The sequence below is a fragment of the Pelobates fuscus genome, chromosome 4, assembly GCF_036172605.1.
Source record: "Pelobates fuscus isolate aPelFus1 chromosome 4, aPelFus1.pri, whole genome shotgun sequence".
In the NCBI taxonomy this organism is placed as follows: domain Eukaryota; kingdom Metazoa; phylum Chordata; class Amphibia; order Anura; family Pelobatidae; genus Pelobates; species Pelobates fuscus.
The window spans coordinates 73844401-73867268 of NC_086320.1; the positions used below are offsets into that span (position 1 = coordinate 73844401).

General features: G+C 42.2%; 1 protein-coding gene across 1 annotated transcript in view; it reads right to left on the reverse strand.

Moving 5' to 3' along the window:
* ZC2HC1A (zinc finger C2HC-type containing 1A) overlaps nt 1–22868 on the reverse strand; it is a 75207-nt gene that overhangs the window by 37518 nt on the left and 14821 nt on the right. Inside the window, exons 3-5 of the mRNA XM_063450366.1 lie at nt 11047–11163; nt 8809–8944; nt 5621–5769 (exon numbers count right to left, since the gene is read on the reverse strand). Coding sequence (XP_063306436.1) covers nt 5621–5769; nt 8809–8944; nt 11047–11163 — 402 coding nt within the window. The remainder of the gene's footprint in view (nt 1–5620; nt 5770–8808; nt 8945–11046; nt 11164–22868) is intronic.

Below are 22868 nucleotides of genomic sequence, written 5' to 3' on the forward strand. Positions count from 1 at the left end.
AGGCAAATAGATTTATCACAAATGGACCCCTCAATTGCGAGATGTGACGGAAGATCAATCGATGGAGACGCCAATCGTTTGTGTTCCTCCAACTCTGGGAAAACCAATTCTCTGTTAGATTTGCTGTACCTGGTAAGATGTACTGTATTGCCAATAGGTTTTCCATTCTCAGCAAGATACAACAGTCTGATAAATTATTGGGGAGACTTGGGATTGCGAAAGAACCTGCGATGAGTTCTAGGCAATTGATGTGGAAATCAGCTTCTCCAATCGTCCAAGGACCACCAGTTGAAGTGGTCGCGCAAGTAGCTCCAGTCTAATTCTACGACAAAAGTCTGGGACAGGACTGAATATCGCCTTTCTGTTCCCCCTTGACCTCCGAAGTGAGTGGGATCATCTGAGAGTAGATCAACCATGCGGGCTAGTGTGCGGAGGGGAATCTGGTCGCACCATAGGCTCTCCAGATGGTAATTGCGGACATTTTTTGACTGTGGTAGACGAAGCTCTCACGCGTCTATCTTGATCCCAAGAACTTCACCATGTGGCACGGGGTGATAGTCAACTTTCCTTGGTTTACTGCGAAGCCCAGAGATTCGAACAAGGAGATCGTAAATTGAGGTTGAGATTTCAGTCCACGGGCATCGTTGCAGAAGAGTAATAAGTTGTCCAGATATATAAGACAACAGAAAACTTTTTAAACAAAGATGAGTCGTCACTGGTTTTAGCAGCTTGGTGAAACACCAAGGGGCCGAACTTAGGGCGAAGGGTAGACAGGTTGAACTGGCAGGGTTGGCCGTTCCACAGGAAACACAACAAACAATGGTAAATGGAACAAAAGTATACAGATTACAGAGGTTTAAGATTGTGCGGAACTCGCCCCACTTCTTTCAAACAAGAAAGATGGAGCTGTAGAAACCCCCTGTGTCCAGTGAGACATTAATTGCTCCTTTGTCGAACAGGGTCTGGATTTTGGGGTCTACAAGTGCCTAGTGGTCCACTGCCAAGACCAGGTTTGGTGGGAATGTTGTCTGTATAGGGAGAGAAATGAGTAGGCCAAAATGTCATTCAGCCCTGCCAAAAATCTGAAATAGGGTCTGATGAAACACTAGTCTCATTGAAGATGGGGCTTTATTAAATGTTGTATATAGGTTCACGGGTTTGTGAATCTCTTTAATAATGGTTCTCCAAAGAATAGTGTGATGGACCGCCTGGCACACCGACCGGGTACCTCCATTAATCACTGCTTCCTAGTACTTGCAAGCACTATAAGCACCGCACTGGAACACCATTACCACCGTAAACCCCACAAACCACCGCAGCTTGGTTGGGGTCTCGCTGTCCTCCACACACCCTGGACACAAGACCAAGATCCAACTTCCAGTGGGTAGACCTCTCCTAGTCCAGAGAGCAAAGCAGATTGTGATCCAAGGGAGTATAGTGATTATAGCAATCTCCAGAGTGATTATAGCTCTCCAATCCCCCAAACAGGAGCCTAGACTTCATGAAGGGTAAAACAAATCTCTTTAATGGCAGCCACAACTGGCCTTATATGCAGGTCCTCAAGCAAGAGGCACTCCCTCCTGGACCTGAAAGTAGACTACAGTAAAAACATATGCACGATTACATTGGCTCTCAGGTCCAGGACACTTCCATACAAAATAGGTCAATAATTGAGTCAAGCACTTTATTAAACTCAATTATCTCCAGGTTTAAAAAAACAAATTTTTACAACCGCCCCCCCCAAATACCTGAAACCACAAAAAATCCCCACAAAAGGTACATCCCCTGATAGCCCTGATCTGGGTGACAATCATATATAAAAAAAAAGTCACCCAGATCAGTTCAGGGCTTCAGGAATTTCCTGGATGTCACAATTTGACCGCCCGCCCGCATGGTCCCATGCCCAAAACAGTTCCAGAGAACCAGGGCTTGCGGTCGGTCTAGTTCGGTAGTTTAAAAACAAACAAACCACTGAACAGAGTCAATAGTCTTACCCTAGAGCTTGATCCCCTTGTTCGTGGGAACATTTCCACCGAACAGCGCCTTTCTAAGTGTTGTAGAACCGAACGCAGGCGATGCTGGAAGTCCATCGGTGTTCGGGAGTTTCTGTGTCCGTTTTCAGTACCATGGGATTTGCGGTCACCCAGACGAACACTTAGAACACTGCGGTGGAAACTGCTACAAAGTAGCAATTAGGCGTAACAAGCTCCAGTGTGGTCTCCGGTTCGTGCGGCTGTTCGGTTCCCGAACCAAATATAAAATCCAACGAACCAAGTTTCTTTATATAGTTATTTTTTTTATTTTTTTTTTAAAGGGCCCATAGTCTTTTGGTTAGAGGCTGGCCAGCAGGCCCCTCCAAGAACACGTGACGAGGCTCAGTTCGTCACAAATAGGCCCTTGGCCAAGTGACCCAGTTCTTTTAACTCAAAGTCTGAAAGCTTGGCATCTATATGAAGGAACACCACGTTTCTTTCGTTCAGTGCACAGTGACACATTAGCGTTGGCTAGTAGGCATATAGAACATAAAGCCCAGTCTCTAATAAAATACAGATCCAGAGAACAGCTTTGCATAAGGGCTTCATCCGCTAGAAGCAGGATCTTTGTGAGGGGTTCAAGAACATCGAATAGCTTGACTTGAGCCAGTCTCAGGCTGCGATCAATACCCTTGCGAGGGTCACGTCCCGATCTTGCGAAGTATGTGAGATCATGATGTCGAACTCTGGGGTCATTGCGACATTATCAGGTAGTGATGGTCTAGGGCATTCTGCCCGTAATCTTTTATGTACTTCCCGGTCTAGGGATCTACAAATCCAATAATGTAAATACTGGGCCAAATGATCATGAGTCACCATTCGGTTGACCTTGGGTGTCTAATGGAATGTGGGTCGAAGAGAGGTTTCTCCCATGGAATCCAAGAAGATGTCATCGTCTGCACCTGAATTAGGTGGTTGAGCAAAAGATAAATCATGGAAGGCTTCCGTGAATGATTCGTGAACATAGGGAGGATCCACCACATTGGAACCTTGCCATCTATCTTCATCCTCAGAGGTTGAGCGTTCCTCATGCCATTCATCCCAAAATTGATAAAGGTAAGGATTATAGTACTGACCAGAGATTCCAGTCTTTTCTTGCGCTTAGCGGATGCCATGCACATTCAGACATGGGATTGTGGGTCTTCCCCTTTCCAGTAGTGCTTGTAAGATTGTGCATGTCTGCTTTTTGGAAGCATCAGAATCTTCTAAATCCTCCAAGAGGGAAACTGCCTGAAGGGTTGTCCATAATGGCTTAAAGAATAGTATTGTGGTACCTAAATGGCTGAAGCAGGAGGAGTGTTAGGAGAATTATGTGATTGTCTGCAAAATACAGTGCAGGTTATAAAATATATATATCTGTTATAACTGGGGCTTACCCAGGGATAATAAAACCTCCAAGAGTATATCCAGTAGGGAGGTACAGTGGCACAGTCAAAGCGGGCAAATCATAGGAGCTGTAACCGTGACAACCAGATCAAATAGCCAATACCAGGTAAGGTACCAGGATATGTAATAATTTGATGGGGGGCCCACCCCCAGTAATATTAGTATAGAAAGTTTTCCAGTAATAGTAGCAGATAACATAAGCTAGGGTACACTTATAAATCAGGGGGCTCACCCCAGAAGCACATAAATAAATGTAATGTAGGAGCTCCAACTTCACAGCTGATATGAGGCAGAGTTTATGAGAGGGGCTCACCCTCCAACAAAGTAAGGCAGTATTAGGTACTGTAATCAACTGTAACAAAACAATAAAAAGGACAGAAAGCAGTATAAATATCAATACTGGGCTGTGTTTATGAGAGGGGCTCACTCTCTAATCAAGAAATCAGTATCATGAACTGACAAACTGTAAGATAAACAAAAAATCTGACAGGAAGCAGGATAAAAAAATGGCTGTTGCTAACTCGTGCAAGTGCACGGGATCCAAGATGATTGCAGGCTACCTGAGGGAGCGCTGGAGACATGCTCCACGGTCCCCGAGAGCCCGGGAATTCGGACGAGGCCAGAAGTGAGGCCTCTCAAAGTGCCAAGCAGGAGGACCCCCCCCTTCTTCTCCCCCCCACCCCTCAAAAAAAAAAAACAATATAATACACAAAATGCTAAACTACAGCTAAAATATATGAAAAAATATATACATAAAAGGAAAAAGTAATATGACTGAAAGGAAATAAACTACAAGTTAAACCAAATAGAATCTAATAACTAAATATATGTATAAATATAACAAAAGATATTAGAATATGCAGATGAATGACAAAAGTAAACACAAAAAAGGCCCAGCAACCCACAATTATTATTATTATTGCCATTTATATAGCGCCAACAGATTCTGTAGTGCTTTACAATATTATGAGAGGGGAGGCAGTGGCATGAGAAAGGAGGCAGTGGCACTCTGACCTGTGCTGATGTGGAGCAGCAACGAAAGAGGATGAGTCATCAGAGGAAGGGAGTCTTATTACCTCTGTTGTTTTCTGATTGGTTGTTTCTGTTTCTAGTCAAAGTTGTGCTGCTATGGAGTTTTAGTAAAGAAAGTTAAGCAAAATATGAAGCCTCCTGTCATGCAATAAAATTTGATGGCATAGGACAGAGTGCATATGCTGAAACTCTCACTACAATATGCTGTAGTGGTGATGGAGACAAGAGCGCCCATTTACATTCTAAATATCAGAATAGCTATAATTTATTATATTGTCTACAGTGCAGGGAGCGGTTAAGTAGGTTAAGTAAAGCCTTTCCAGTGTTTGTAAATTATTTTTGCGCGTTCTAAATTAAATGTATCTATATTGGCACCCAAAGCCTATACCATCTACTGCTGCACATTTTATGCTCAAAGTTCATCACTACTGCCTAAATGTGGACATATATCTACAGATAAAGCAGAAGTGAAAACAAAATCACATTACACTAGAAGGCTAGTCACTGGGTGCCTTAAATGGACATGCACCATTAAAAAAAAAAAATAGTCTCATTCAATAGCTTTTAATGAGAGAGATTCCTCACTCTGCAAACTGCAAAAAAAAAAAAAAAAAAAAAGCATTTAAATATAGAAAAGTGCATTGGGCATGTCTGACAAGAGTCACACGTGCATTTGGAAGATCTCTTCACCTTGCAACATCCTGATGGGAGAGAACAGAGGGAGTCTGATCAGTAGGAGTTAAAAAAAAAAAAAACTTATCTTTAAAGTTGCTAAAAATGTTGCAGTGGCAAGTCCTGCAGCTGGCAAACTCATTGTAGACCAGGAGCTCATCATCATGTTGATAAGTTATCAGCAAATTTATGGCCTGGCTCATAAAATCCCAATTTGGTCTCTCTCCAAAGAGGGGAGGAGAGTGATGTCCAGAAAAGTTGTATATGCAGTCTGTGCACAAGTTACACTGGTTTGAGCTTGCAAAGCAGGGAGTAAAATTCTCCTTTAATCCCACTGATTTTAAAAATCAGACTGGTTGTAAGCCACTGCAAAACAACAGAAAGCAGTGTGCCCTAGAGTACTGAAAGCTTGTGCCAGCGCATAGAGTGGCATTTTTAACTAAGAATAGAAATACTAACCCAGTTTACAATTTGCTGTAGCTGAAACTTATAATCACCTGAGGACGAGGAAGACTTTTCACTTTAGTATCCGCTCCTAGTTTCCCTTTATTTGTAATCCGTGCAGCCTGTTCTTTGCAGAAGCCGATATGCCGATCTGCTGCGTTTTCACTAAACCTCCTTTGACAATATGGGCACTGGATATAATCTTAAAAACACAAATCATAATATTTATTTTTACAGAAAAAAATAAAAACATGTTTATATAAGAAACTGCTATGTTTATTACAAAATGTTTTTTTTTCTTCTTTATTTTAAAGGGACACTATAGTCACCTGAACGACTTTAGCTTAATGAAGCAGTTTTGGTGTATAGAACATGCCCCTGCAGCCTCACTGCTCAATCCTCTGCCATTTAGGAGTTAAATCCCTTTGTTTATGAACCCTAGTCACACCTCCCTGCATGTGACTTGCACAGCCTTCCATAAACACTTCCTGTAAAGAGAGCCCTATTTAGGCTTTCTTATTGCAAGTTCTGTTTAATTAAGATTTTCTTATCCCCTGCTATGTTAATAGCTTGCTAGACCCTGCAAGAGCCTCCTGTATGTGATTAAAGTTCAATTTAGAGATTGAGATACAATTATTTAAGGTAAATTACATCTGTTTGAAAGTGAACCCAGTTTTTTTTAATGCAGGCTCTGTCAATCATAGCCAGGGGAGGTGTGGCTAGGGCTGCATAAACATAAACAAAGTGATTTAACTCCTACATGACAGTGAATTGAGCAGTGAAATTGCAGGGGAATGATCTATACACTAAAACTGCTTTATTTAGCCAAAGTAATATAGGTGACTATAGTGTTCCTTTAAATAACAGAACTATTTAACTGGTACATCAGGACTTTAATTGGCTACAATAACATCCATGCCGCGCTCATGACATGTCTCCGAAGATCCCAAACTGTAAAAAAGCCACTGCAAAACACAATATCATATCATATCATATATATAAAATACACACAACAGATGCCAGTTCCATAAAAGGAAAACAGATTTCCAAAACATAAATTTTTTCAAATCGCTTTCCCTAAAGGCAGATCAAGCAATGCCATGGTAATACATGGGAGGGATGTGGGTTATCCAAGGCTTTGAGGTATCCAATGTGTCTTTTAAATTACCCAGTGAATATGACCTGTGGTTTTCGTATGGGCGTTCAAGAACAGTTGTTCCTAAACTTTTTTGACAGGGATTACGTTTATGTAGAAGACAGCTCAGTTGCACTTTCTTCCACTAAAATGTAGAATATAGCACCATCAATTCTGCAATTCAGCTTCATTAGATTCTTCCCAATGTGAAAATAGGTCTCCAGTGCACTTGGGAAGGCAGTAACACAAATTAAAACTATATAAAAAGTAAGTTGCCTGAGCCATGAGCCAACTAAATATGATAAGCAGGTACATGGTACATAAACAGACCAAGCCCTGCTTCTATGCACAACTCCTACAGCATTCACAATTCTGTCTACAATGTTCAAAACCCTACATAAGAATGTAGGGTTTTGAGCAAAGTTAAATAATTAGCTGTTGTTGCTACCAAAAGAACAAGACCCCCCTGGTGTGCTATGGGGAGCATTGTCCACTGAGGGATTTTATATCTCTGTATGTATTAAAGGACAACTACAGGGTCAGAAACACAAACACGTATTCATGACCTATAGTGTTAATAACACCTTCTAGCCCCCCTGGCCCTCCTAAATATAGTAAAAATCTTACCTTTATTTCAGTCTGCTGCTGCTGCTGGCTCTGCCTCTGAGCTGACTGCTTGCCTGACATTATCAGAAGTGTTTATCAAAGTCAATCACAATGCTCTCTCATAGGAAAGCATTGGACTGGCTGATCTTGTCAAGAAGGCAGGTCAGGGGCAGAGTCAGCACAAGTCAAACACAGTCCTGGCCAATCAGCAACTCTTCATAGAGATGTATTGAATAATGCATCTCTATAAGGAAAGTTCAGTGTCTCCATGCAGAGGATGGAGACACTGAATGGAAGTACTGCACACTGTGCAGCACTGCCCCTGGAAGCACCTCCAGCAGCCATATGAGGAGTGGCCAGTGGAGTTATTACTAAGCTGTAGTGTAAACACTGCATTTTCTCTGAAAAGACTGTATTTACTGCAAAAAAGCCTGAAGGGAATGATTATACTCACCAGAACAAATACAATAAGCTGCAGTTGTTCTGGTGACTATGGTGTCACTTTAAATGACTGTCCAAAACCAGAGACCACAAGACAAGAGACAAAGGACTGTCTACAGAATGAGCCCCTATTTCCCTTGAAATCCACAGGTGATCATTCTGTTAAAAGATGAAAATATTTCCTAAACTACATGCAAGTGAAACTGCAAACTAATCCCCGAAGACATGGCAGACACCAAATTATATTGGTATTCATGCAACACATCACTTGAAAAAGAGGTACCTTTCAAGCGAGTGGTTTTATGAATACTGCCACTGCAATGGCTTATCTAAAATACAGTATTAAAAAATAAGTGGTAGTGTGTTGGGTCTTGTTTCCTTCTGTTTCAAAAGGAAGTGTGGTATGAAATGAGAAGTCCCCTCGTCTCAATAAAAAGCCCCATATCTTGGCAGCAGTTGGTTGTCAATTACTTTTTGTAAACGTACTGACTAAGTAGACTAGTAAAAACATAATAAACCAAAATCAAAAAGAAGGACTTGTCTTCCAGGATAGGACCACTGTAGGTCTGGGTGGGTGGTGTCTCCAACTTATAGGAAAGTTATGGGCATAAATTAAATCTTCATTAATTATTAAGCCAAATAGCTACACTGCAAGTAAAATGAAAGGATAACATAGTGGTGTAGCTGCTGCTTTGACACTTCTAAAACATATATTCATGTTAACATAACAAAATCTATCCAATCACTAGAGACACTAAGCTGATGAGTGGACAAAATAGTAAGAAATCATCAAATATTGAATGGTCGGACAATTATGTCACTGGCCAGAACAATGTGCGTGAGAATGGGTAGTGAGGGTGTTCCATTGGTTCCTTCGCATTAACAGGGGGCTCAGGGGACAGTGCCCATATGCTCGGATTTATTTTTATATAATAGTCAAAAGGGAGTCAAACCCTTGAGTTTTTCCATGTCTATTAAACTGGGCAACTGGGTCAAATTCATATAGCTTGCAGTAAAACAAACCAAAATGCCAGTGAAGACTTACGCATTGGTACATACCAGGGTCATAGGAAGGTGGAGGTGGGGGTGGAAGTTCTCCCCCATCCTTTAAATTAATTCCTCTAGCTGCTCTTATGGTGGCAATAAACTCCTCATGTTTTCTCCTCCAGTTGGATGGCTTTTTGGGAGGTTCTGGCTAAAAGAAGAACAAATGAGTAAAGAATGGATCACTTAACTCTGCTTAGTTCCAAAATAGGCAAGTTAGAAAAAGGCAAAACCCCATTTTGCCCCTTGAGGCGAATTTCTGAAATACATAAAATGCATCCGAATTGCAAAATGTAATTTCAGTAGTGACAGTGATAAAATAAAATGAAACAAAAACATCGATTCGGATGCAGATTAAGATATCACCTTGAGTCTGCAAATGTGTTATCTGCTAAGAACATCTGGAAGAATTTAATGTACAGTATATAAATCCAAACGCTTATTATTATTATATGTACTTTGAAAATAGGCAATACTACGGGTTTTCAGGATACCACCTCTGGAGTAATGAACTGAAGTCTTGAATAAATTACTGGCTGCACGAAAAAGTTACACACCTCTATAGATCATAAGCTTGTTTGAGCAGTGCCCCATAAACCGCTTTTAAAGGGACACTGTATGCACCATAACGGCTTAATTGAAGTGATTACACTGTCTTGAGTCCCCTGGTAATGTCCTTCCATTCAGCATTAAACCATTCTTGCTAAACAAGTGTCCCCAGCAACCAATCCCTCTATGCTGCTTAAGCTAATGAGGAAGCATTAGCCTGAGGGACAATGGGCAGCTTTGAATGACTGAGTGTTCGTTGACCACTTTCAGCCCACCACAGGTACTAATTGATATGGCTACAAGAAAGTGTACAGAGGCATGCTTACTTGTAGCACACTGCCAGTGAGGACAAGGATATGGGGGGTGGGGGGACCCTCATTAATTCAGTGTTAAACTGCTCTGAAATAGTTTTATACTGAATGTGGTAACAGTGCCAGGGGACTCCAGGCATTATAACCAATTCAATGAGATGAAATTATTATAGTGCCTACAGTGTCCCTTTAACATTTGGAAGAGCCTGTATCTAATTTGCAAATATATATTATTAGTAGCAGAATTAATAATCTCCCCATGTTTGCAGGATACCGCTGTCACTTCACTCTCTCCCCCCCATACCAAAATTGTATCAGATGATGTAACCAATAAAATATTAAAAATACTTACTCCACATTAACAATGTGGTTGCCTGTTCAATGGCTTGATTTTACTCCACAGATGGCAGTGGGATATTTTATCGTTATTAAACACCATCTGCCTACCTACTGCCCAAAAAATTATGTAATGTGGGACAGGACATGATTTAATAAATGCTGGGCTATCTTCTTGCTCTAGCTGAAGGGGTCTGTGAGTTTCTTATTCCCTGTGCCATGTATTGATCTTTACTCCCCATATAAGTACAATGCCAGGGAAATTCCCAATCCCCCTGGCAGGTCCCTACTTTTAATAATAAAAAAAAAAAAATTAGGAGAAAAATTACCCCAAATCATTGGTAGATAAAGCATATAATGAAGATTTTCAACTCAAGTACATTAGTAGTAAGTTATAAAATGCATTGGTTAGTTATTTTACAGCTGGTGTTATTTTAGTTTTATTAGCTCCATTCTATTTGGTTTTGGTTTTTTACTGATTTTATTCTCTTTCACCTTATTCTTATTGTTTATATTTGTTCTTTCTTTAAATCTTTTTTTTTTCTTTGTTCCCAATCAGCAGGTATTGAGTGGTACTAGTATGTGTATTTATTAGTAGATACCGTTTTATTGTTTTTCTTTTATAATGAACTTCTAGAAATTATTTTTGTAATGTTTTTCTGTTTATGCCTGCCTTTAGAATGCTTTTAGAATTACAAAGCATCATGGAAGTTGTAGTTTTAAAACATCTGTAGATCTACCTTTTGAGCACCCCTGATAGAGAGCATACCATTATTTTCGAAAAAGTCCCCTAATAGACATTAAATAATTTTGGTTCTGAAAATAAGTCCTTGTTTTTTCCCCCCCCATAACAAACGCAGCTGCCCAAGAGTAAAGGGAGTCTGAGGACAGGGTTTATTTCTATGGTTTTTTTTATTTGCACCTGCAAAGTACACATCAGTGACCTCTTCAAAACAAGATTTCAGCCAACACGTTGAAAATGTGCAACATAACCTCAACAAAATTATGCAGAATCATTTCCATTGTTAGGATTAACGTGCCATACAAATTTACTTACCCGTTTCTTCACTGGCTTTACTGTAGTTATATCTGTGCCTTCTGCTCTCTGCCGACTTGAGTCAAATGTTCTTCGTTTTTTTGTAGATGCTTTTTGGCAAATTAGAATATGCTTTTTCTGTTAAAATAAAAAAATAAAAATAAAAAAACAGTAAATATGAATATTATATCAGGTGCCAAGGAATACAAGGTTCAAAGTTCAATTTATTTAAAATTAGGCACAGAACCAAAAGAGATCATAGAGTTACACTTGAACACAGACATATACAAATTTGCAGAAAATAACATGTACAACATTGGGCGTCACCTAACATCCGCTCACCATTATATAATGGACTACAAAAAAAAAATGTAATGATGAGAGAGCTCAAAACAAAATATTACATATGTTTTTTACTTCTGCGTAAATAAATACATTTTGTACTATATATTTGATCTTCAGATACCTTATTTGAGTTGCACTTTATCTTTCATGTAACAGAAACCCACAATGACACATCTAAAGATCTCTAAAGATTCCTGAATGCTAATTTTTTTTTACTACAAAGTATGAGTGACCCATTGGCACATATACATTATCCTATTTTGGCTCCACAGTGTTGCACTAGGGTTTATTCTCATCTCCCCTAGCTGGACTCACCCTATATACTGTATGCATATGCAGCAGTGTTACAGAAATGGCTATGAATGATGGTTTGGCAGCTTACAATCTGAAGAGATCACATGTATTCAGATAAAATGTGGCATGGTTTCAAGTGGTCCTGTAAATACACGTCTAATCATTGATATACAGTGTATGTCATTGGTCACTGTGGTGACAGTCACCATCTCTGGGACTATAAAAACTCTGGTCTTCTTTCTGGCCTCGATTTTCCCCAGAATTGCTACAACCTGCGTTGGGATAATGTGTGACTGGGTTTGCTGTTGGGAGTTATGGAACTGACTGATTTACTAGGGATCAACCAATTATCGGTCTGGTCGATGTTATCGGCCGATATTCTGTATTTTCAGCAATATCGGTATTGGCCAATAAATATACCGATATTGCAGACCAGGGCAGTCATCAGGGACCTGGGGGTCCTGTGGCGCCCCTTGGGGGCCCAGCACACTCTTACTTATCTACCCAGCAGCTCCCTTCAGCTCCCCTGTCTAACTCTCGTGAGTCCCGCAGCCGTCAGAGCGTTGCCACAGGTTACCATGGCAACGCTCCGCGTGGCACACAGGCAAGTAAGAGTTTGCTGGGCCCCCCATGGAATGCCATATCCCCCCTTCCTGGCCACGTAAGAAGCAGGGAGGGGGGACTAAAACAAAGTAAAAAAATAAATAAAATAAATTTCAATAAAATGCCTCCCCCCCCATTTTACACACTTACATACCTACACAAACACTCACTGCACAAACACTGCATTCACTATATACACACACTCTGCATTCACTATACACACACACACACTCTGCATCCACTATACACACACACACACACTCTGCATCCACTAATCATATACTCTCACTGCATCCACTACACACATATATTCTTTAAAACATAAAAAATTCTGACTGGCATGTATATTTTGTGCAATAAAAAAAAAAAAAGATTTGCAAAAAAATAAATAAATAATAAACATGTTCAGTTAACAGTAGATTTGTGTAGAAATAGTTTCGTTTTTTTTTTGAATGGTAAATGTACAGAATATCGGTATCGGTAAGTTATCTGCTATCGGCCTGAAAGTTCAAAGATTATCAGTATCAAAAAAAAAAAATCAGTATTGGTCGATCCCTATGATTTACTTAAGGTCTCTTGTGCCCACTATAGATGCATAGTGTGTATAATTGTTTATTGTTAAATGTTTTGTTTGCTCTCCTGTTCTATTGACGCTTTCTACTAAATAGATGGATTTGGTTGTGGAGTCTGTATAGAGCCATTACTTGGTAGCAATAGCTATATTTACTACCTGCATAACAATGCTTGTTAATTTGCCATTCTCGGTCCTGTTACGCCGTCTCTTTGGCTGACATCATCAGTGTAAAGAAGCAGAAACTTTGGGAGACCTAGTGTGCATACGTAACAAAAGGCCTTGCTGCTCCAATCAAATTGTCTCTATGAGACAAATCGTATTGAAGAGCAGAATTTAAATCAGCTATTGTGGCAGAAGCGCATCTAGTGGCTGCCTTCCAAGCAGCCACTAGAGGCAGGTTAGCTCTGCAATGTTCCTGCAGAAGGCCACACTTTCAGTTGCCGGGTAAAAGTAAAGGGACATGGCACCCAGACCACTTCATTGAGACAAAGTGGTCTAGAGTCCCTTTAATGTTTTATATGTAAAACAAATTAAGACAGGTTGGCAATTCCGGACTGATATGGTCCTCTAGGCTCATAGACCATAGATAGACCAAGGCATAGTATTTATTTAATTATTTATTTAAACTATTAAACTAATTTCTTTTACTATAATGATACAGACAGCAAGTTCATATGCCATTAAATATAGAAGATCAATTAAATACAATATTGGGCTAGAAATTATTTTATGGTTATTTTCTGTTTGTGGGGAAATGACCAGAGGCTTCTTATTGAGAAGCTGGGGGAGCCAAGGGATGAAGGAACAGCTAGGGAGAACCAGATTATTTTGGATTCCTGTGGACACTCGGGGGTGCGCATGTGCTCAGTGACTCTTGGTAGAAGGTAAGCATGCTCAGTGGAGCTATTTGAAGGAGGAAGAGAACATTGTGGTTTCTTAATTAAGTTACAATAATACCATTAAAATTATATAAAGCAGAAGAGCTGTATGGGTGTGGAGTGGTCCTTTAACTACGAGTTGTTTTATAGATGAGAATTCATGCAAAATGTTCATGGAATGAGATGTTGTGGTGGAATCTCGGTAAAAATAAATTTAGTAGGCCGAGATTACCACGTGGCATATGTACGTGCATATGCTGACGTATCGATCAGTTAGTTGCACGTGGCAAGATACGATCAGTAGTGTACGGAGCATGTGCGAGAATACAGGATGTAGTATTCCCCTCCTCCATTGTGCTGGACAGGCCATGCGGTCAAGCAGGAAGTTAATTCTTATTTGTATTGATTGGTCAAGAGAATGTGCGGGTGGAGCTTAAGATGGGAGGAGTTATGTGCCTATATAAGGAGCCTGCACTATTGTCCGGGGCTCAGAACTTGTTGTATTTTGGTGACATTAGTCCCTCTGAGTCCCGATCGGTGAACCGAATAAAGAATCTCTTCCTTCCTGAAGAAACCTGTGTCCATCTCTCTGTGCTTGGCTTCCGTCAGTTTCTCCGGTATCATTTGGTGCATTGGCCGGGAAGCTCATCGTTCAACGGTAGCTGAGAAGCAGAGGCGTGAGACGGTCTATCTTTGCCCACGTTCTCTACGGCTGCACCCCTGAACTTCTGCGTGGACCTCCCTTCGTCTCGGCGCCACTGGTCTGTTGTCCAGGAGATCATCGGCCTCTACGTAGTAAGTGCTGGGGTGTCCCCGTCGATGAGTGTGAACTCAGGTTCAGGAACGAGGAGGTAAGACGACCGCTGTTTTAGACGGCGGACCCACTAGGGGTATACCGATTGTGCGGTAGGCCCATAAGGGGTTAAATCTGTGTATGGAATCTGCCCCCTCTGTCGGAGGGAAGGAGCGAAGGCGCACCGCTCAATCGAACGCTCTTTAGTAAGACCGTTTGATTTGGTTTGGAGTCAGGCGGGGTTCTGTGTAAATAGCCCTAGCCGGACACCGGTGTCTTGTCTAGACTAGCGTTCTAGGGTGTACAATTTGTTCGCTAGGTCGGAGGGACCGGGAGACTAAGCGGCGTCTGTGTAAATTCGGTCCGCTAGCTCTCAACCTATCTTGGCTAAGTGGGAAGGCGTGTAAATTTGGAACCCACTAGACTATTGATAGAGTAGAAAGACTAAAAGGGTTCTGTTGTAAATTCCGCCCTCTAGTTCGCTATATGTGGTGCTTGGGCAGTGTGGCTAACCAAAACGGATGTAGATAGTTTTAGGTAGTCCATCAAGGTACTGGCCAATAGTTTAGTTGGGATTGTATATGTGTTAAAGATTGTTAGTAAAGTGTATATCTTGTTAGATAGCAGGAGCTCAGCAGTCTAGCGAGAGTGTTAATAGTGTGTTGCTGTATTATAGTGCACGGTACCATAACCCTGTATATTTACTGACATTGTATATAAGTACTAATCATTGTCGTCTATTGCATGTCTAACACCATAACCACTAATAATTGTATTGTGACCTTAAATTGTACTTTGACCTATGCTAACCGTACTGTAACTACTATTTGTAAAAGACGATGTTACTGGGGTGTGTTATAGACGGGTAATTCATATATAGAGAATTATAGCGTGGGTGACTGTATAGTTTCGCCAAAGGGCATAATATCGATTACTTAGTGACTGGTGTAACAGCTGTGTGTGCACGGGAATTCCCTGAGTGTTCATTGTATTATTGTGTACGTTTCACTTGGTAACTGTACCACGTGGTGCTATTGCCGAAAAAACGGGTGTGACTGTTGAATAGAGCGTGTGTATAGCATTCGTTGTCAACGACGCTCCATTGATAAGTATGGGCGCGTCGGAGTCGACGATTTTGGATCCCTTAGGTTGTATGGTGAAGAATTTTAAAAAGGGATTTACAAAATGTGATTTTGGGGTTAAAATGTCTCCTGCACGTTTGGTCACTTTGTGCACTAGGGAGTGGCCTACTTTGGTTGCGGCATGGCCGCCACGTGGCAGTTTGGATCCAAATCTGGTACAGCGTGTACACGTGGCTGTATCAGGTAGGCCTGAACTTTACGGACAGTTTCCATACATTGATTGTTGGAGGCAGGCCGTAAACGACTCGCCAAGATGGATCCGGATATGCCACGAGGAGCAATGTCGCCTCATGGTGGCTAGGACTTGTTTGTCCACTAGGACCACGGTTAAGCCCATTTTGGACACGCCCCCTGAGTCCGAGATCCCTATGCCGCCCCCTTACTTCCCTGTAGGAGGAGGTGACACAAGTACAGGAAGTTCCACACCCACTCGTCCGTTGTCCCCATCTGCTTCCTCCTCTAGTTCAGAATCCACACCCCGCCATGCTAAACCTTCCCTTCCGACACCAGCCCCCGTTAAGTCCATCTATTCCGATTTGGCGCCATTTCAAGATTCCGATCAGGCTTCCTCTAGCCCGGCTCAGAATATTTTATTCACCGGCCTTCCCCATGATAAAGCTTCCCTATCCGCACGTCTTACTACTCCCCGACCGGAACCCATAACCGACGCCCCTCCACGTAGCCCTATACAAACCCGACAACTGACCGGTACCCAAAAACCCAAACGTTACCAGATGCCTCTTCATTTGAATCCTGGGTCAGCCTATCTTGATGCTTTAGGTCAAATGGTGTATGCTGACCCAGTCTTCGTATATGTCCCGTTCACGACTATCGATCTCTTGAATTGGAAGACCCACAATTCCTCGTATACTGAGAAACCACAAGCCATGACCGATCTGTTCACCTCGATAGTCCAGACGCATAACCCGACTTGGGCTGATTGCCAGCAATTATTAATGACATTGTTTAATAATGAGGAGAGGACTAGGATTAATCAAGCGGCCATTAAAGCGCTAGAGGAAGAAGCTCGTACTTTAAACCAAGCAAATCCAGCAGCATGGGCCGCAACACATTATCCTAATACCGATCCCGAATGGAATGTTAATGACGCAGATATGGTCCAACTAAAAGCCTATAGAGACGCTATAATTGCTGGCATGAGAGCTGGAGGGAAGAAAGCCATAAATATGTCGAAGACAGTTGAGGTGATTCAGAAAAGTGATGAAGCGCCCAGTGTCTTTTATGACCGATTATTGGAGGCATACCGCCTGTATACCCCCTTTAATCCGGAAGACACCGAGAATTCCCGAATGGTAAACTCTGCCTTTGTCAGCCAAGCCTACGGGGATATTAAGCGCAAGCTACAGAAGTTAGAAGGGTTTGCAGGAATGTCCATCACCCAACTAATGGAGGTAGCAAATAAGGTATATATGAATAGGGAATCAGAAAGTAAGAAAGAGGAAGAGCGCAAGATGCGTAAAAAGGCGGATATGCTAGCGGTAGCGATCGCAGGCGTAGATAGACGGGGCCCAGATAGAGGCGATAGTAGGTGGAATAGGGAGCCCCTGAGTAGGAATCAGTGCGCGTATTGCAGAGAGGAAGGGCATTGGAGAAGCGAGTGTCCGAAAAGAGAGCAGTACGAGAGAGACCCACCCAGGGCAGGTTATGGAAACTTTAGAGGCAGAGCGAGAGGTAGAGGAGGTCCCGGAGGGAGTAATAGTGGTAACAGAGTAAGTGTAAGAGAAGACAGGTACTATCCCGCAGCGCAAAGGTCCCGCAATAGAGAAGGTAGGGACTTTGTAGGATTGGCTGACACGGTCATGGAGGACTATTGATACCGACCGGGCTCCATCCCCCTTGGTCGAGCGGAGCCTATGGTCGATGTATCAATAGGGGGAAAAAGGAGTGCATTCATGATCGACACTGGTGCTGAACATTCGGTGGTGACTAACCTGGTTGCTCCTCCATCTGGAAGAACTATTACCGTAATAGGAGCAACTGGAAGAAGTTCTGCAAAACCGGTTCTTAAAAGTCGACTCTGTACATTGGGAGGCCACGTGGTAAAACATCAATTCCTTTACATGCCTGAATGTCCAGTCCAATTGCTGGGACGTGATTTGCTGTCCAAATTACAAGCACAGATTACGTTCCTACCAAACGGAACAACATCCTTAAAGTTTAATGGACCTTCAGGTATTATGACATTATCCATACCAAAGGAAGAAGAGTGGCGACTTTATACAGCGTTGACTAGCCAAAACCCTAGGAGTGATGAATCCTTATTCAACATACCAGGAGTTTGGGCAGAGAACAACCCACCAGGACTGGCCCGCAATATTCCACCTATTAAAATCGAACTAAAACTTGGGGTTTATCCAGTGAGCCTACGGCAATATCACATTCCACAGAAGGCTAAGAAGAACATTCAATCTTATCTGGATAAGTTCATACGGTATGGTATCCTAAAATTCTGTACTTCCCCCTGGAACACCCCATTGCTGCCTGTTCAAAAGCCCGGTACAGATGAGTATCGACCTGTGCAGGACTTGAGAGCAGTCAATGATGCGGTTGTTAGTATACATCCAGTTGTGCCCAATCCGTATAACCTGCTTGCTTTAATTCCGGGCGGGGCTACATATTTTACAGTCTTAGACCTCAAAGATGCCTTCTTTTGCCTCCGAATTGCCACAGAAAGCCAATGTATCTTCGCTTTCCAATGGGAAAACGCTGTAACGGGCTCAAAACGCCAGATGACTTGGACAAGACTGCCCCAAGGGTTTAAAAACTCACCGACCCTATTTGGTTCAGCTCTAAGTCAAGATCTACTGGATTTCAAGTCCATCCCAGGAGATGGACTGTGTATTGTTACAATATGTAGATGACTTGTTGATAGCCGCAGTCACAAGGGAAATATGTCAGCAAGCAACGCACGATCTACTACACATTCTCTGGAAGGCAGGATACAAGGTGTCTAGGAAGAAGGCTCAGTTGTGTCTGCCAACTGTCAAATATCTGGGATTCCATATCTCTGAAGGTCAAAGGATAATGGGGCCAGAGAGAAAAGAAGCTGTGTGCCAAATACCAACACCCAAGAATAGAAGACAAGTGCGAGAGTTCTTGGGGGCAGCAGGCTTCTGTAGGATATGGATTCCCAGTTACGCGATATTGGCAAAACCTCTGTATGCAGCTATCAAGGGTACAGAACACGACCCCTTCTTATGAACTCAAGAACAGCAAACGGCATTTGAAGATGTGAAGGCTTTGATGAGTGCCCCAGCATTAGGTCTACCTGATCACACACGACCATTCTACTTATATGTACACGAGCAAAGAAGAATGGCTGTGGGAGTATTGACACAGTACTTGGGATCATGGCAAAGACCTGTTGCCTATATGTCTAAACAACTGGATGCAGTGGCCAGCGGACTTCCACCTTGTCTAAGAGCCGTAGCTGCAGCCGCCCTGCTGGAAGCTGAAGCCGATAAACTCACTCTGGGTCAAGAACTTTATGTACGAGTCCCACATGCAGTACAGACGTTGTTGGATTACAAAGGAAATCATTGGTTCAGTAACAGCCGTATGACCAAGTATCAAGCAATGTTGTGTGAAAACCCAAGAGTGCATTTAGAGACTGTAAATACCTTAAATCCAGCTACCCTTTTGCCACAACCTACTGAAAGTCAACATGACTGTTTGGAAGTGATGGATGAAGTATTCTCAAGTAGACCAGATCTTCGTGATTTTCCCATCCAGAACCCCGATGTTCAATATTACACAGACGGCAGTAGTTATGTGAGAGAAGGGATCCGCTATGCAGGATATGCAGTAACAACAATAGACAAGGTGATAGAAGCTCGGCCACTGGCAAAAGGAACATCAGCACAAAAGGCAGAATTGATAGCACTGACACAAGCGTTACAATTGGCTGAAGGTTTAAGAGTGAACATCTACACGGACTCCAAGTATGCGTTTTTAACCACTCATGCCCACGGAGCTTTGTATAAAGAAAGAGGACTATTGAATTCAGAGGGCAAAGAAATCAAGTACGCAGCTGAAATCCTACAACTATTGGAAGCAGTATGGGAACCGAAAGAAGTCGGAATCATACATTGTCGAGCGCATCTGAGAGGAGATGGTGATGTAACCAAAGGAAATCGGATGGCAGATAGTGCAGCTAAGCGTGCCGCTGAATCAGGAAGACAGGAATATGTGGAACATATAGCTGCTCTTATACCAACCCCACTGTCTCAATGGACTCCAGTTTATACAGCTCAAGAAGAAGAGTGGTTAAAGACTGAACCTGGAAAGTATTTGGAGAACAAATGGTATCAGTTAGAAGATGGGAGAATAGTTATTCCAGCATCACTAGCGGTAGAAATTGTCCAAAACTATCACAACGGGACACATTCTGGGAGAGACAGTACAGAAGAATCTCTCAGAAAACATTTCTACATACCAAGATTGTCTAACTTAACTCAAGCCATTGTACGAAGATGTGTAACGTGTGCTAAAAATAATGCAAGGCAAGGACCAGTAAAACCACCCGGAGTTCAGTTTATGGGGGGACTCCCTATGTCCGATCTACAAATTGACTATACAGTAATGCCTAAATCTGGTGGACATCGCTACCTACTAGTAGTTGTGTGCACCTATTCAGGCTGGGTAGAAGCATGTCCTACTCGTACAGAGAAAGCAGGAGAAGTTGTGTGATTCCGGCTACGAGAAATAATACCTCGATATGGACTACCCTGCTCTATAGGATCGGACAATGGTCCAGCTTTTGTTCATCAGTGCCTACAACAACTGACTCATATGCTTGGTATAAAGTGGAGACTTCATACGGCATATATACCTCAGAGTTCTGGTAAAGTAGAGAGAATGAATAGAACTATTAAGAACCAGTTGGCAAAAATGTGTCAGGAAACCCAACTTAAGTGGAACGTTCTTTTGCCCATAGCTCTGTTGCGAATTCGCAGTACACCTACCAGAAGGATGGGTCTCTCTCCTTTTGAGATCATGTATGGGCGTCCACCTCCCGTACTTGGTAACTTAAGGGGGGATTTGAGTCAGTTGGGAGAAGGAATTACTCGGCAGCAGGTTGTAGAGTTGGGTAAGACTATGGAGGAGGTACAGAAATGGGTACAAGATAGATTACCTGTGAATATTTATCCCCCTGTTCATAGTTACCACCCAGGAGACCAAGTGTGGATTAAAGAGTGGAATAATGTACCGTTAGGGCCCAAGTGGAGAGGTCCTTATGTTGTTCTTTTGTCTACCCCTACAGCGATAAAAGTGGCCGAAGTGACTCCGTGGATACATCACTCCAGGGTTAAACCAGCAGCGGTCGATTCTTGGCAAGTTACAGCAGATCCAGAGAATCCCTGCAAGATCCGGTTAAAGCGCACGACTCAGTCGGAGTGACGAGGAACCTTGTGGATTACAAATTTTATTGTTTCAGAGATTGGTAAGTGAGTGAGACGGCCATAATAAAGCCTGTCCGCTCACCAACGAGTGATTTAAAAGTCAGTTAAAGTCTCGAAGGGACCCCTGTGAAGACGAGCAGAACTCCTGTCCCAGCAGCCCTTACATCCTGGAAGCTGAGGTGCCATCGCACGGACGAAGACTGAGGATGCCGACGAAAGATGTGCTTATGATAATGTTTATTTATATGTATTTTTATATTCAGGAAGGTAGAGGTACCGACACTCCTAGCTGTGAGGTATGCATTAAGACTACAAGAACAGGTAACCATATTTCCCAGACCCTAATTTGGCATTCGCAATATGAGTGTAAAGGTGATGTGTCTAGGTGTAGATACTTAAATGTAGAGTATAGTGTATGCCATCTAGGGGTAGGAGAACCTAAGTGCTTCAATCCAGAGTATCAACCCCGTACAATTTGGTTGACTCTCAGGAATGGAGATCCTCAGGGGACCCTAATAAATAAAACGGTATTAGAATCCGTACATTCTTCGGGTGTTCTGCTATTTGATGCATGTAAGGCGATATCAAGTGGTAGAAAGCCGTGGAATGTATGTGGGGATCTTAGATGTGAGAGAACGTATGGGTCTAATGATAAATATATTTGTCCCAGCAGTAAAAATAAGTATGTGAGTCCTAGATGCCCAAATAGAGAATACAACTTTTGCCCATATTGGTCTTGTGTGGGGTGGGCAACTTGGGGACAGACAGCAGACAAGGATATGATTGTGACTAAGTTGCCTACCAATCCATACTGTAAGTCTATGGAATGCAATCCAGTCCATATTCTTATAAACAATCCTGACCAATTCTTAGATAGATATGGTAATTTATTTGGGTTTCAAATATACGGGACGGGTTTAGACCCTGGGACAGTATTGTTTATAGGGATAGAGACCGATACGGTAACCTCCCAAACTCATCAGGTATACCATTCCTTTTATGAAGAGATGAGTATAGATAATAAGATCCCCCATAACGCTAAAAACCTGTTCATTGATTTAGCTGAAAGTATTGCCGGTAGTCTTAATGTTACCAACTGCTATGTGTGTGGAGGTACTAACATGGGAGACCAATGGCCTTGGGAAGCAAAGGAGGTAATGTCTGGTTCTGAGGCAGTTGACCAATTAATATTCTCACAAGCCGATTATCAGATGAGTGTTAGAGGTAAATCTGAGTGGAGATTAAAGACCTCCATCATAGGTTATGTTTGCATAGCAAGGAAAGGAATGATGTATAATACTTCTGTAGGAGAATTAACTTGTCTAGGGCAAAAAGCTTATGATGATGATACAAAGAATACAACTTGGTGGTCGGCTTCAAGTGTCTCAGAACCATCTAACCCGTTTGCAAGATATGCCAATTTAAAGGACGTGTGGTTTGATTTATCCATCACATCTAGTTGGAGAGCCCCAGCAAATTTGTACTGAATCTGTGGTAAGAAGGCCTATTCGGAGTTGCCACAGGACTGGGAAGGGGCATGTGTGTTGGGTATGCTCAAACCATCCTTCTTCTTGTTACCTATTGAAACAGGTGAGACTTTAGGTGTTAAAGTGTATGATGTGAATCATAGGAAGAAAAGGGGACCCATAGAGATAGGCGCCTGGGAAGATAATGAATGGCCTCCCCAGCGTATTATAGATTATTATGGGCCAGCCACGTGGGCAGAGGATGGTACTTTTGGATATAGAACCCCAATTTATATGCTCAACCGCATTATAAGGTTACAGGCGG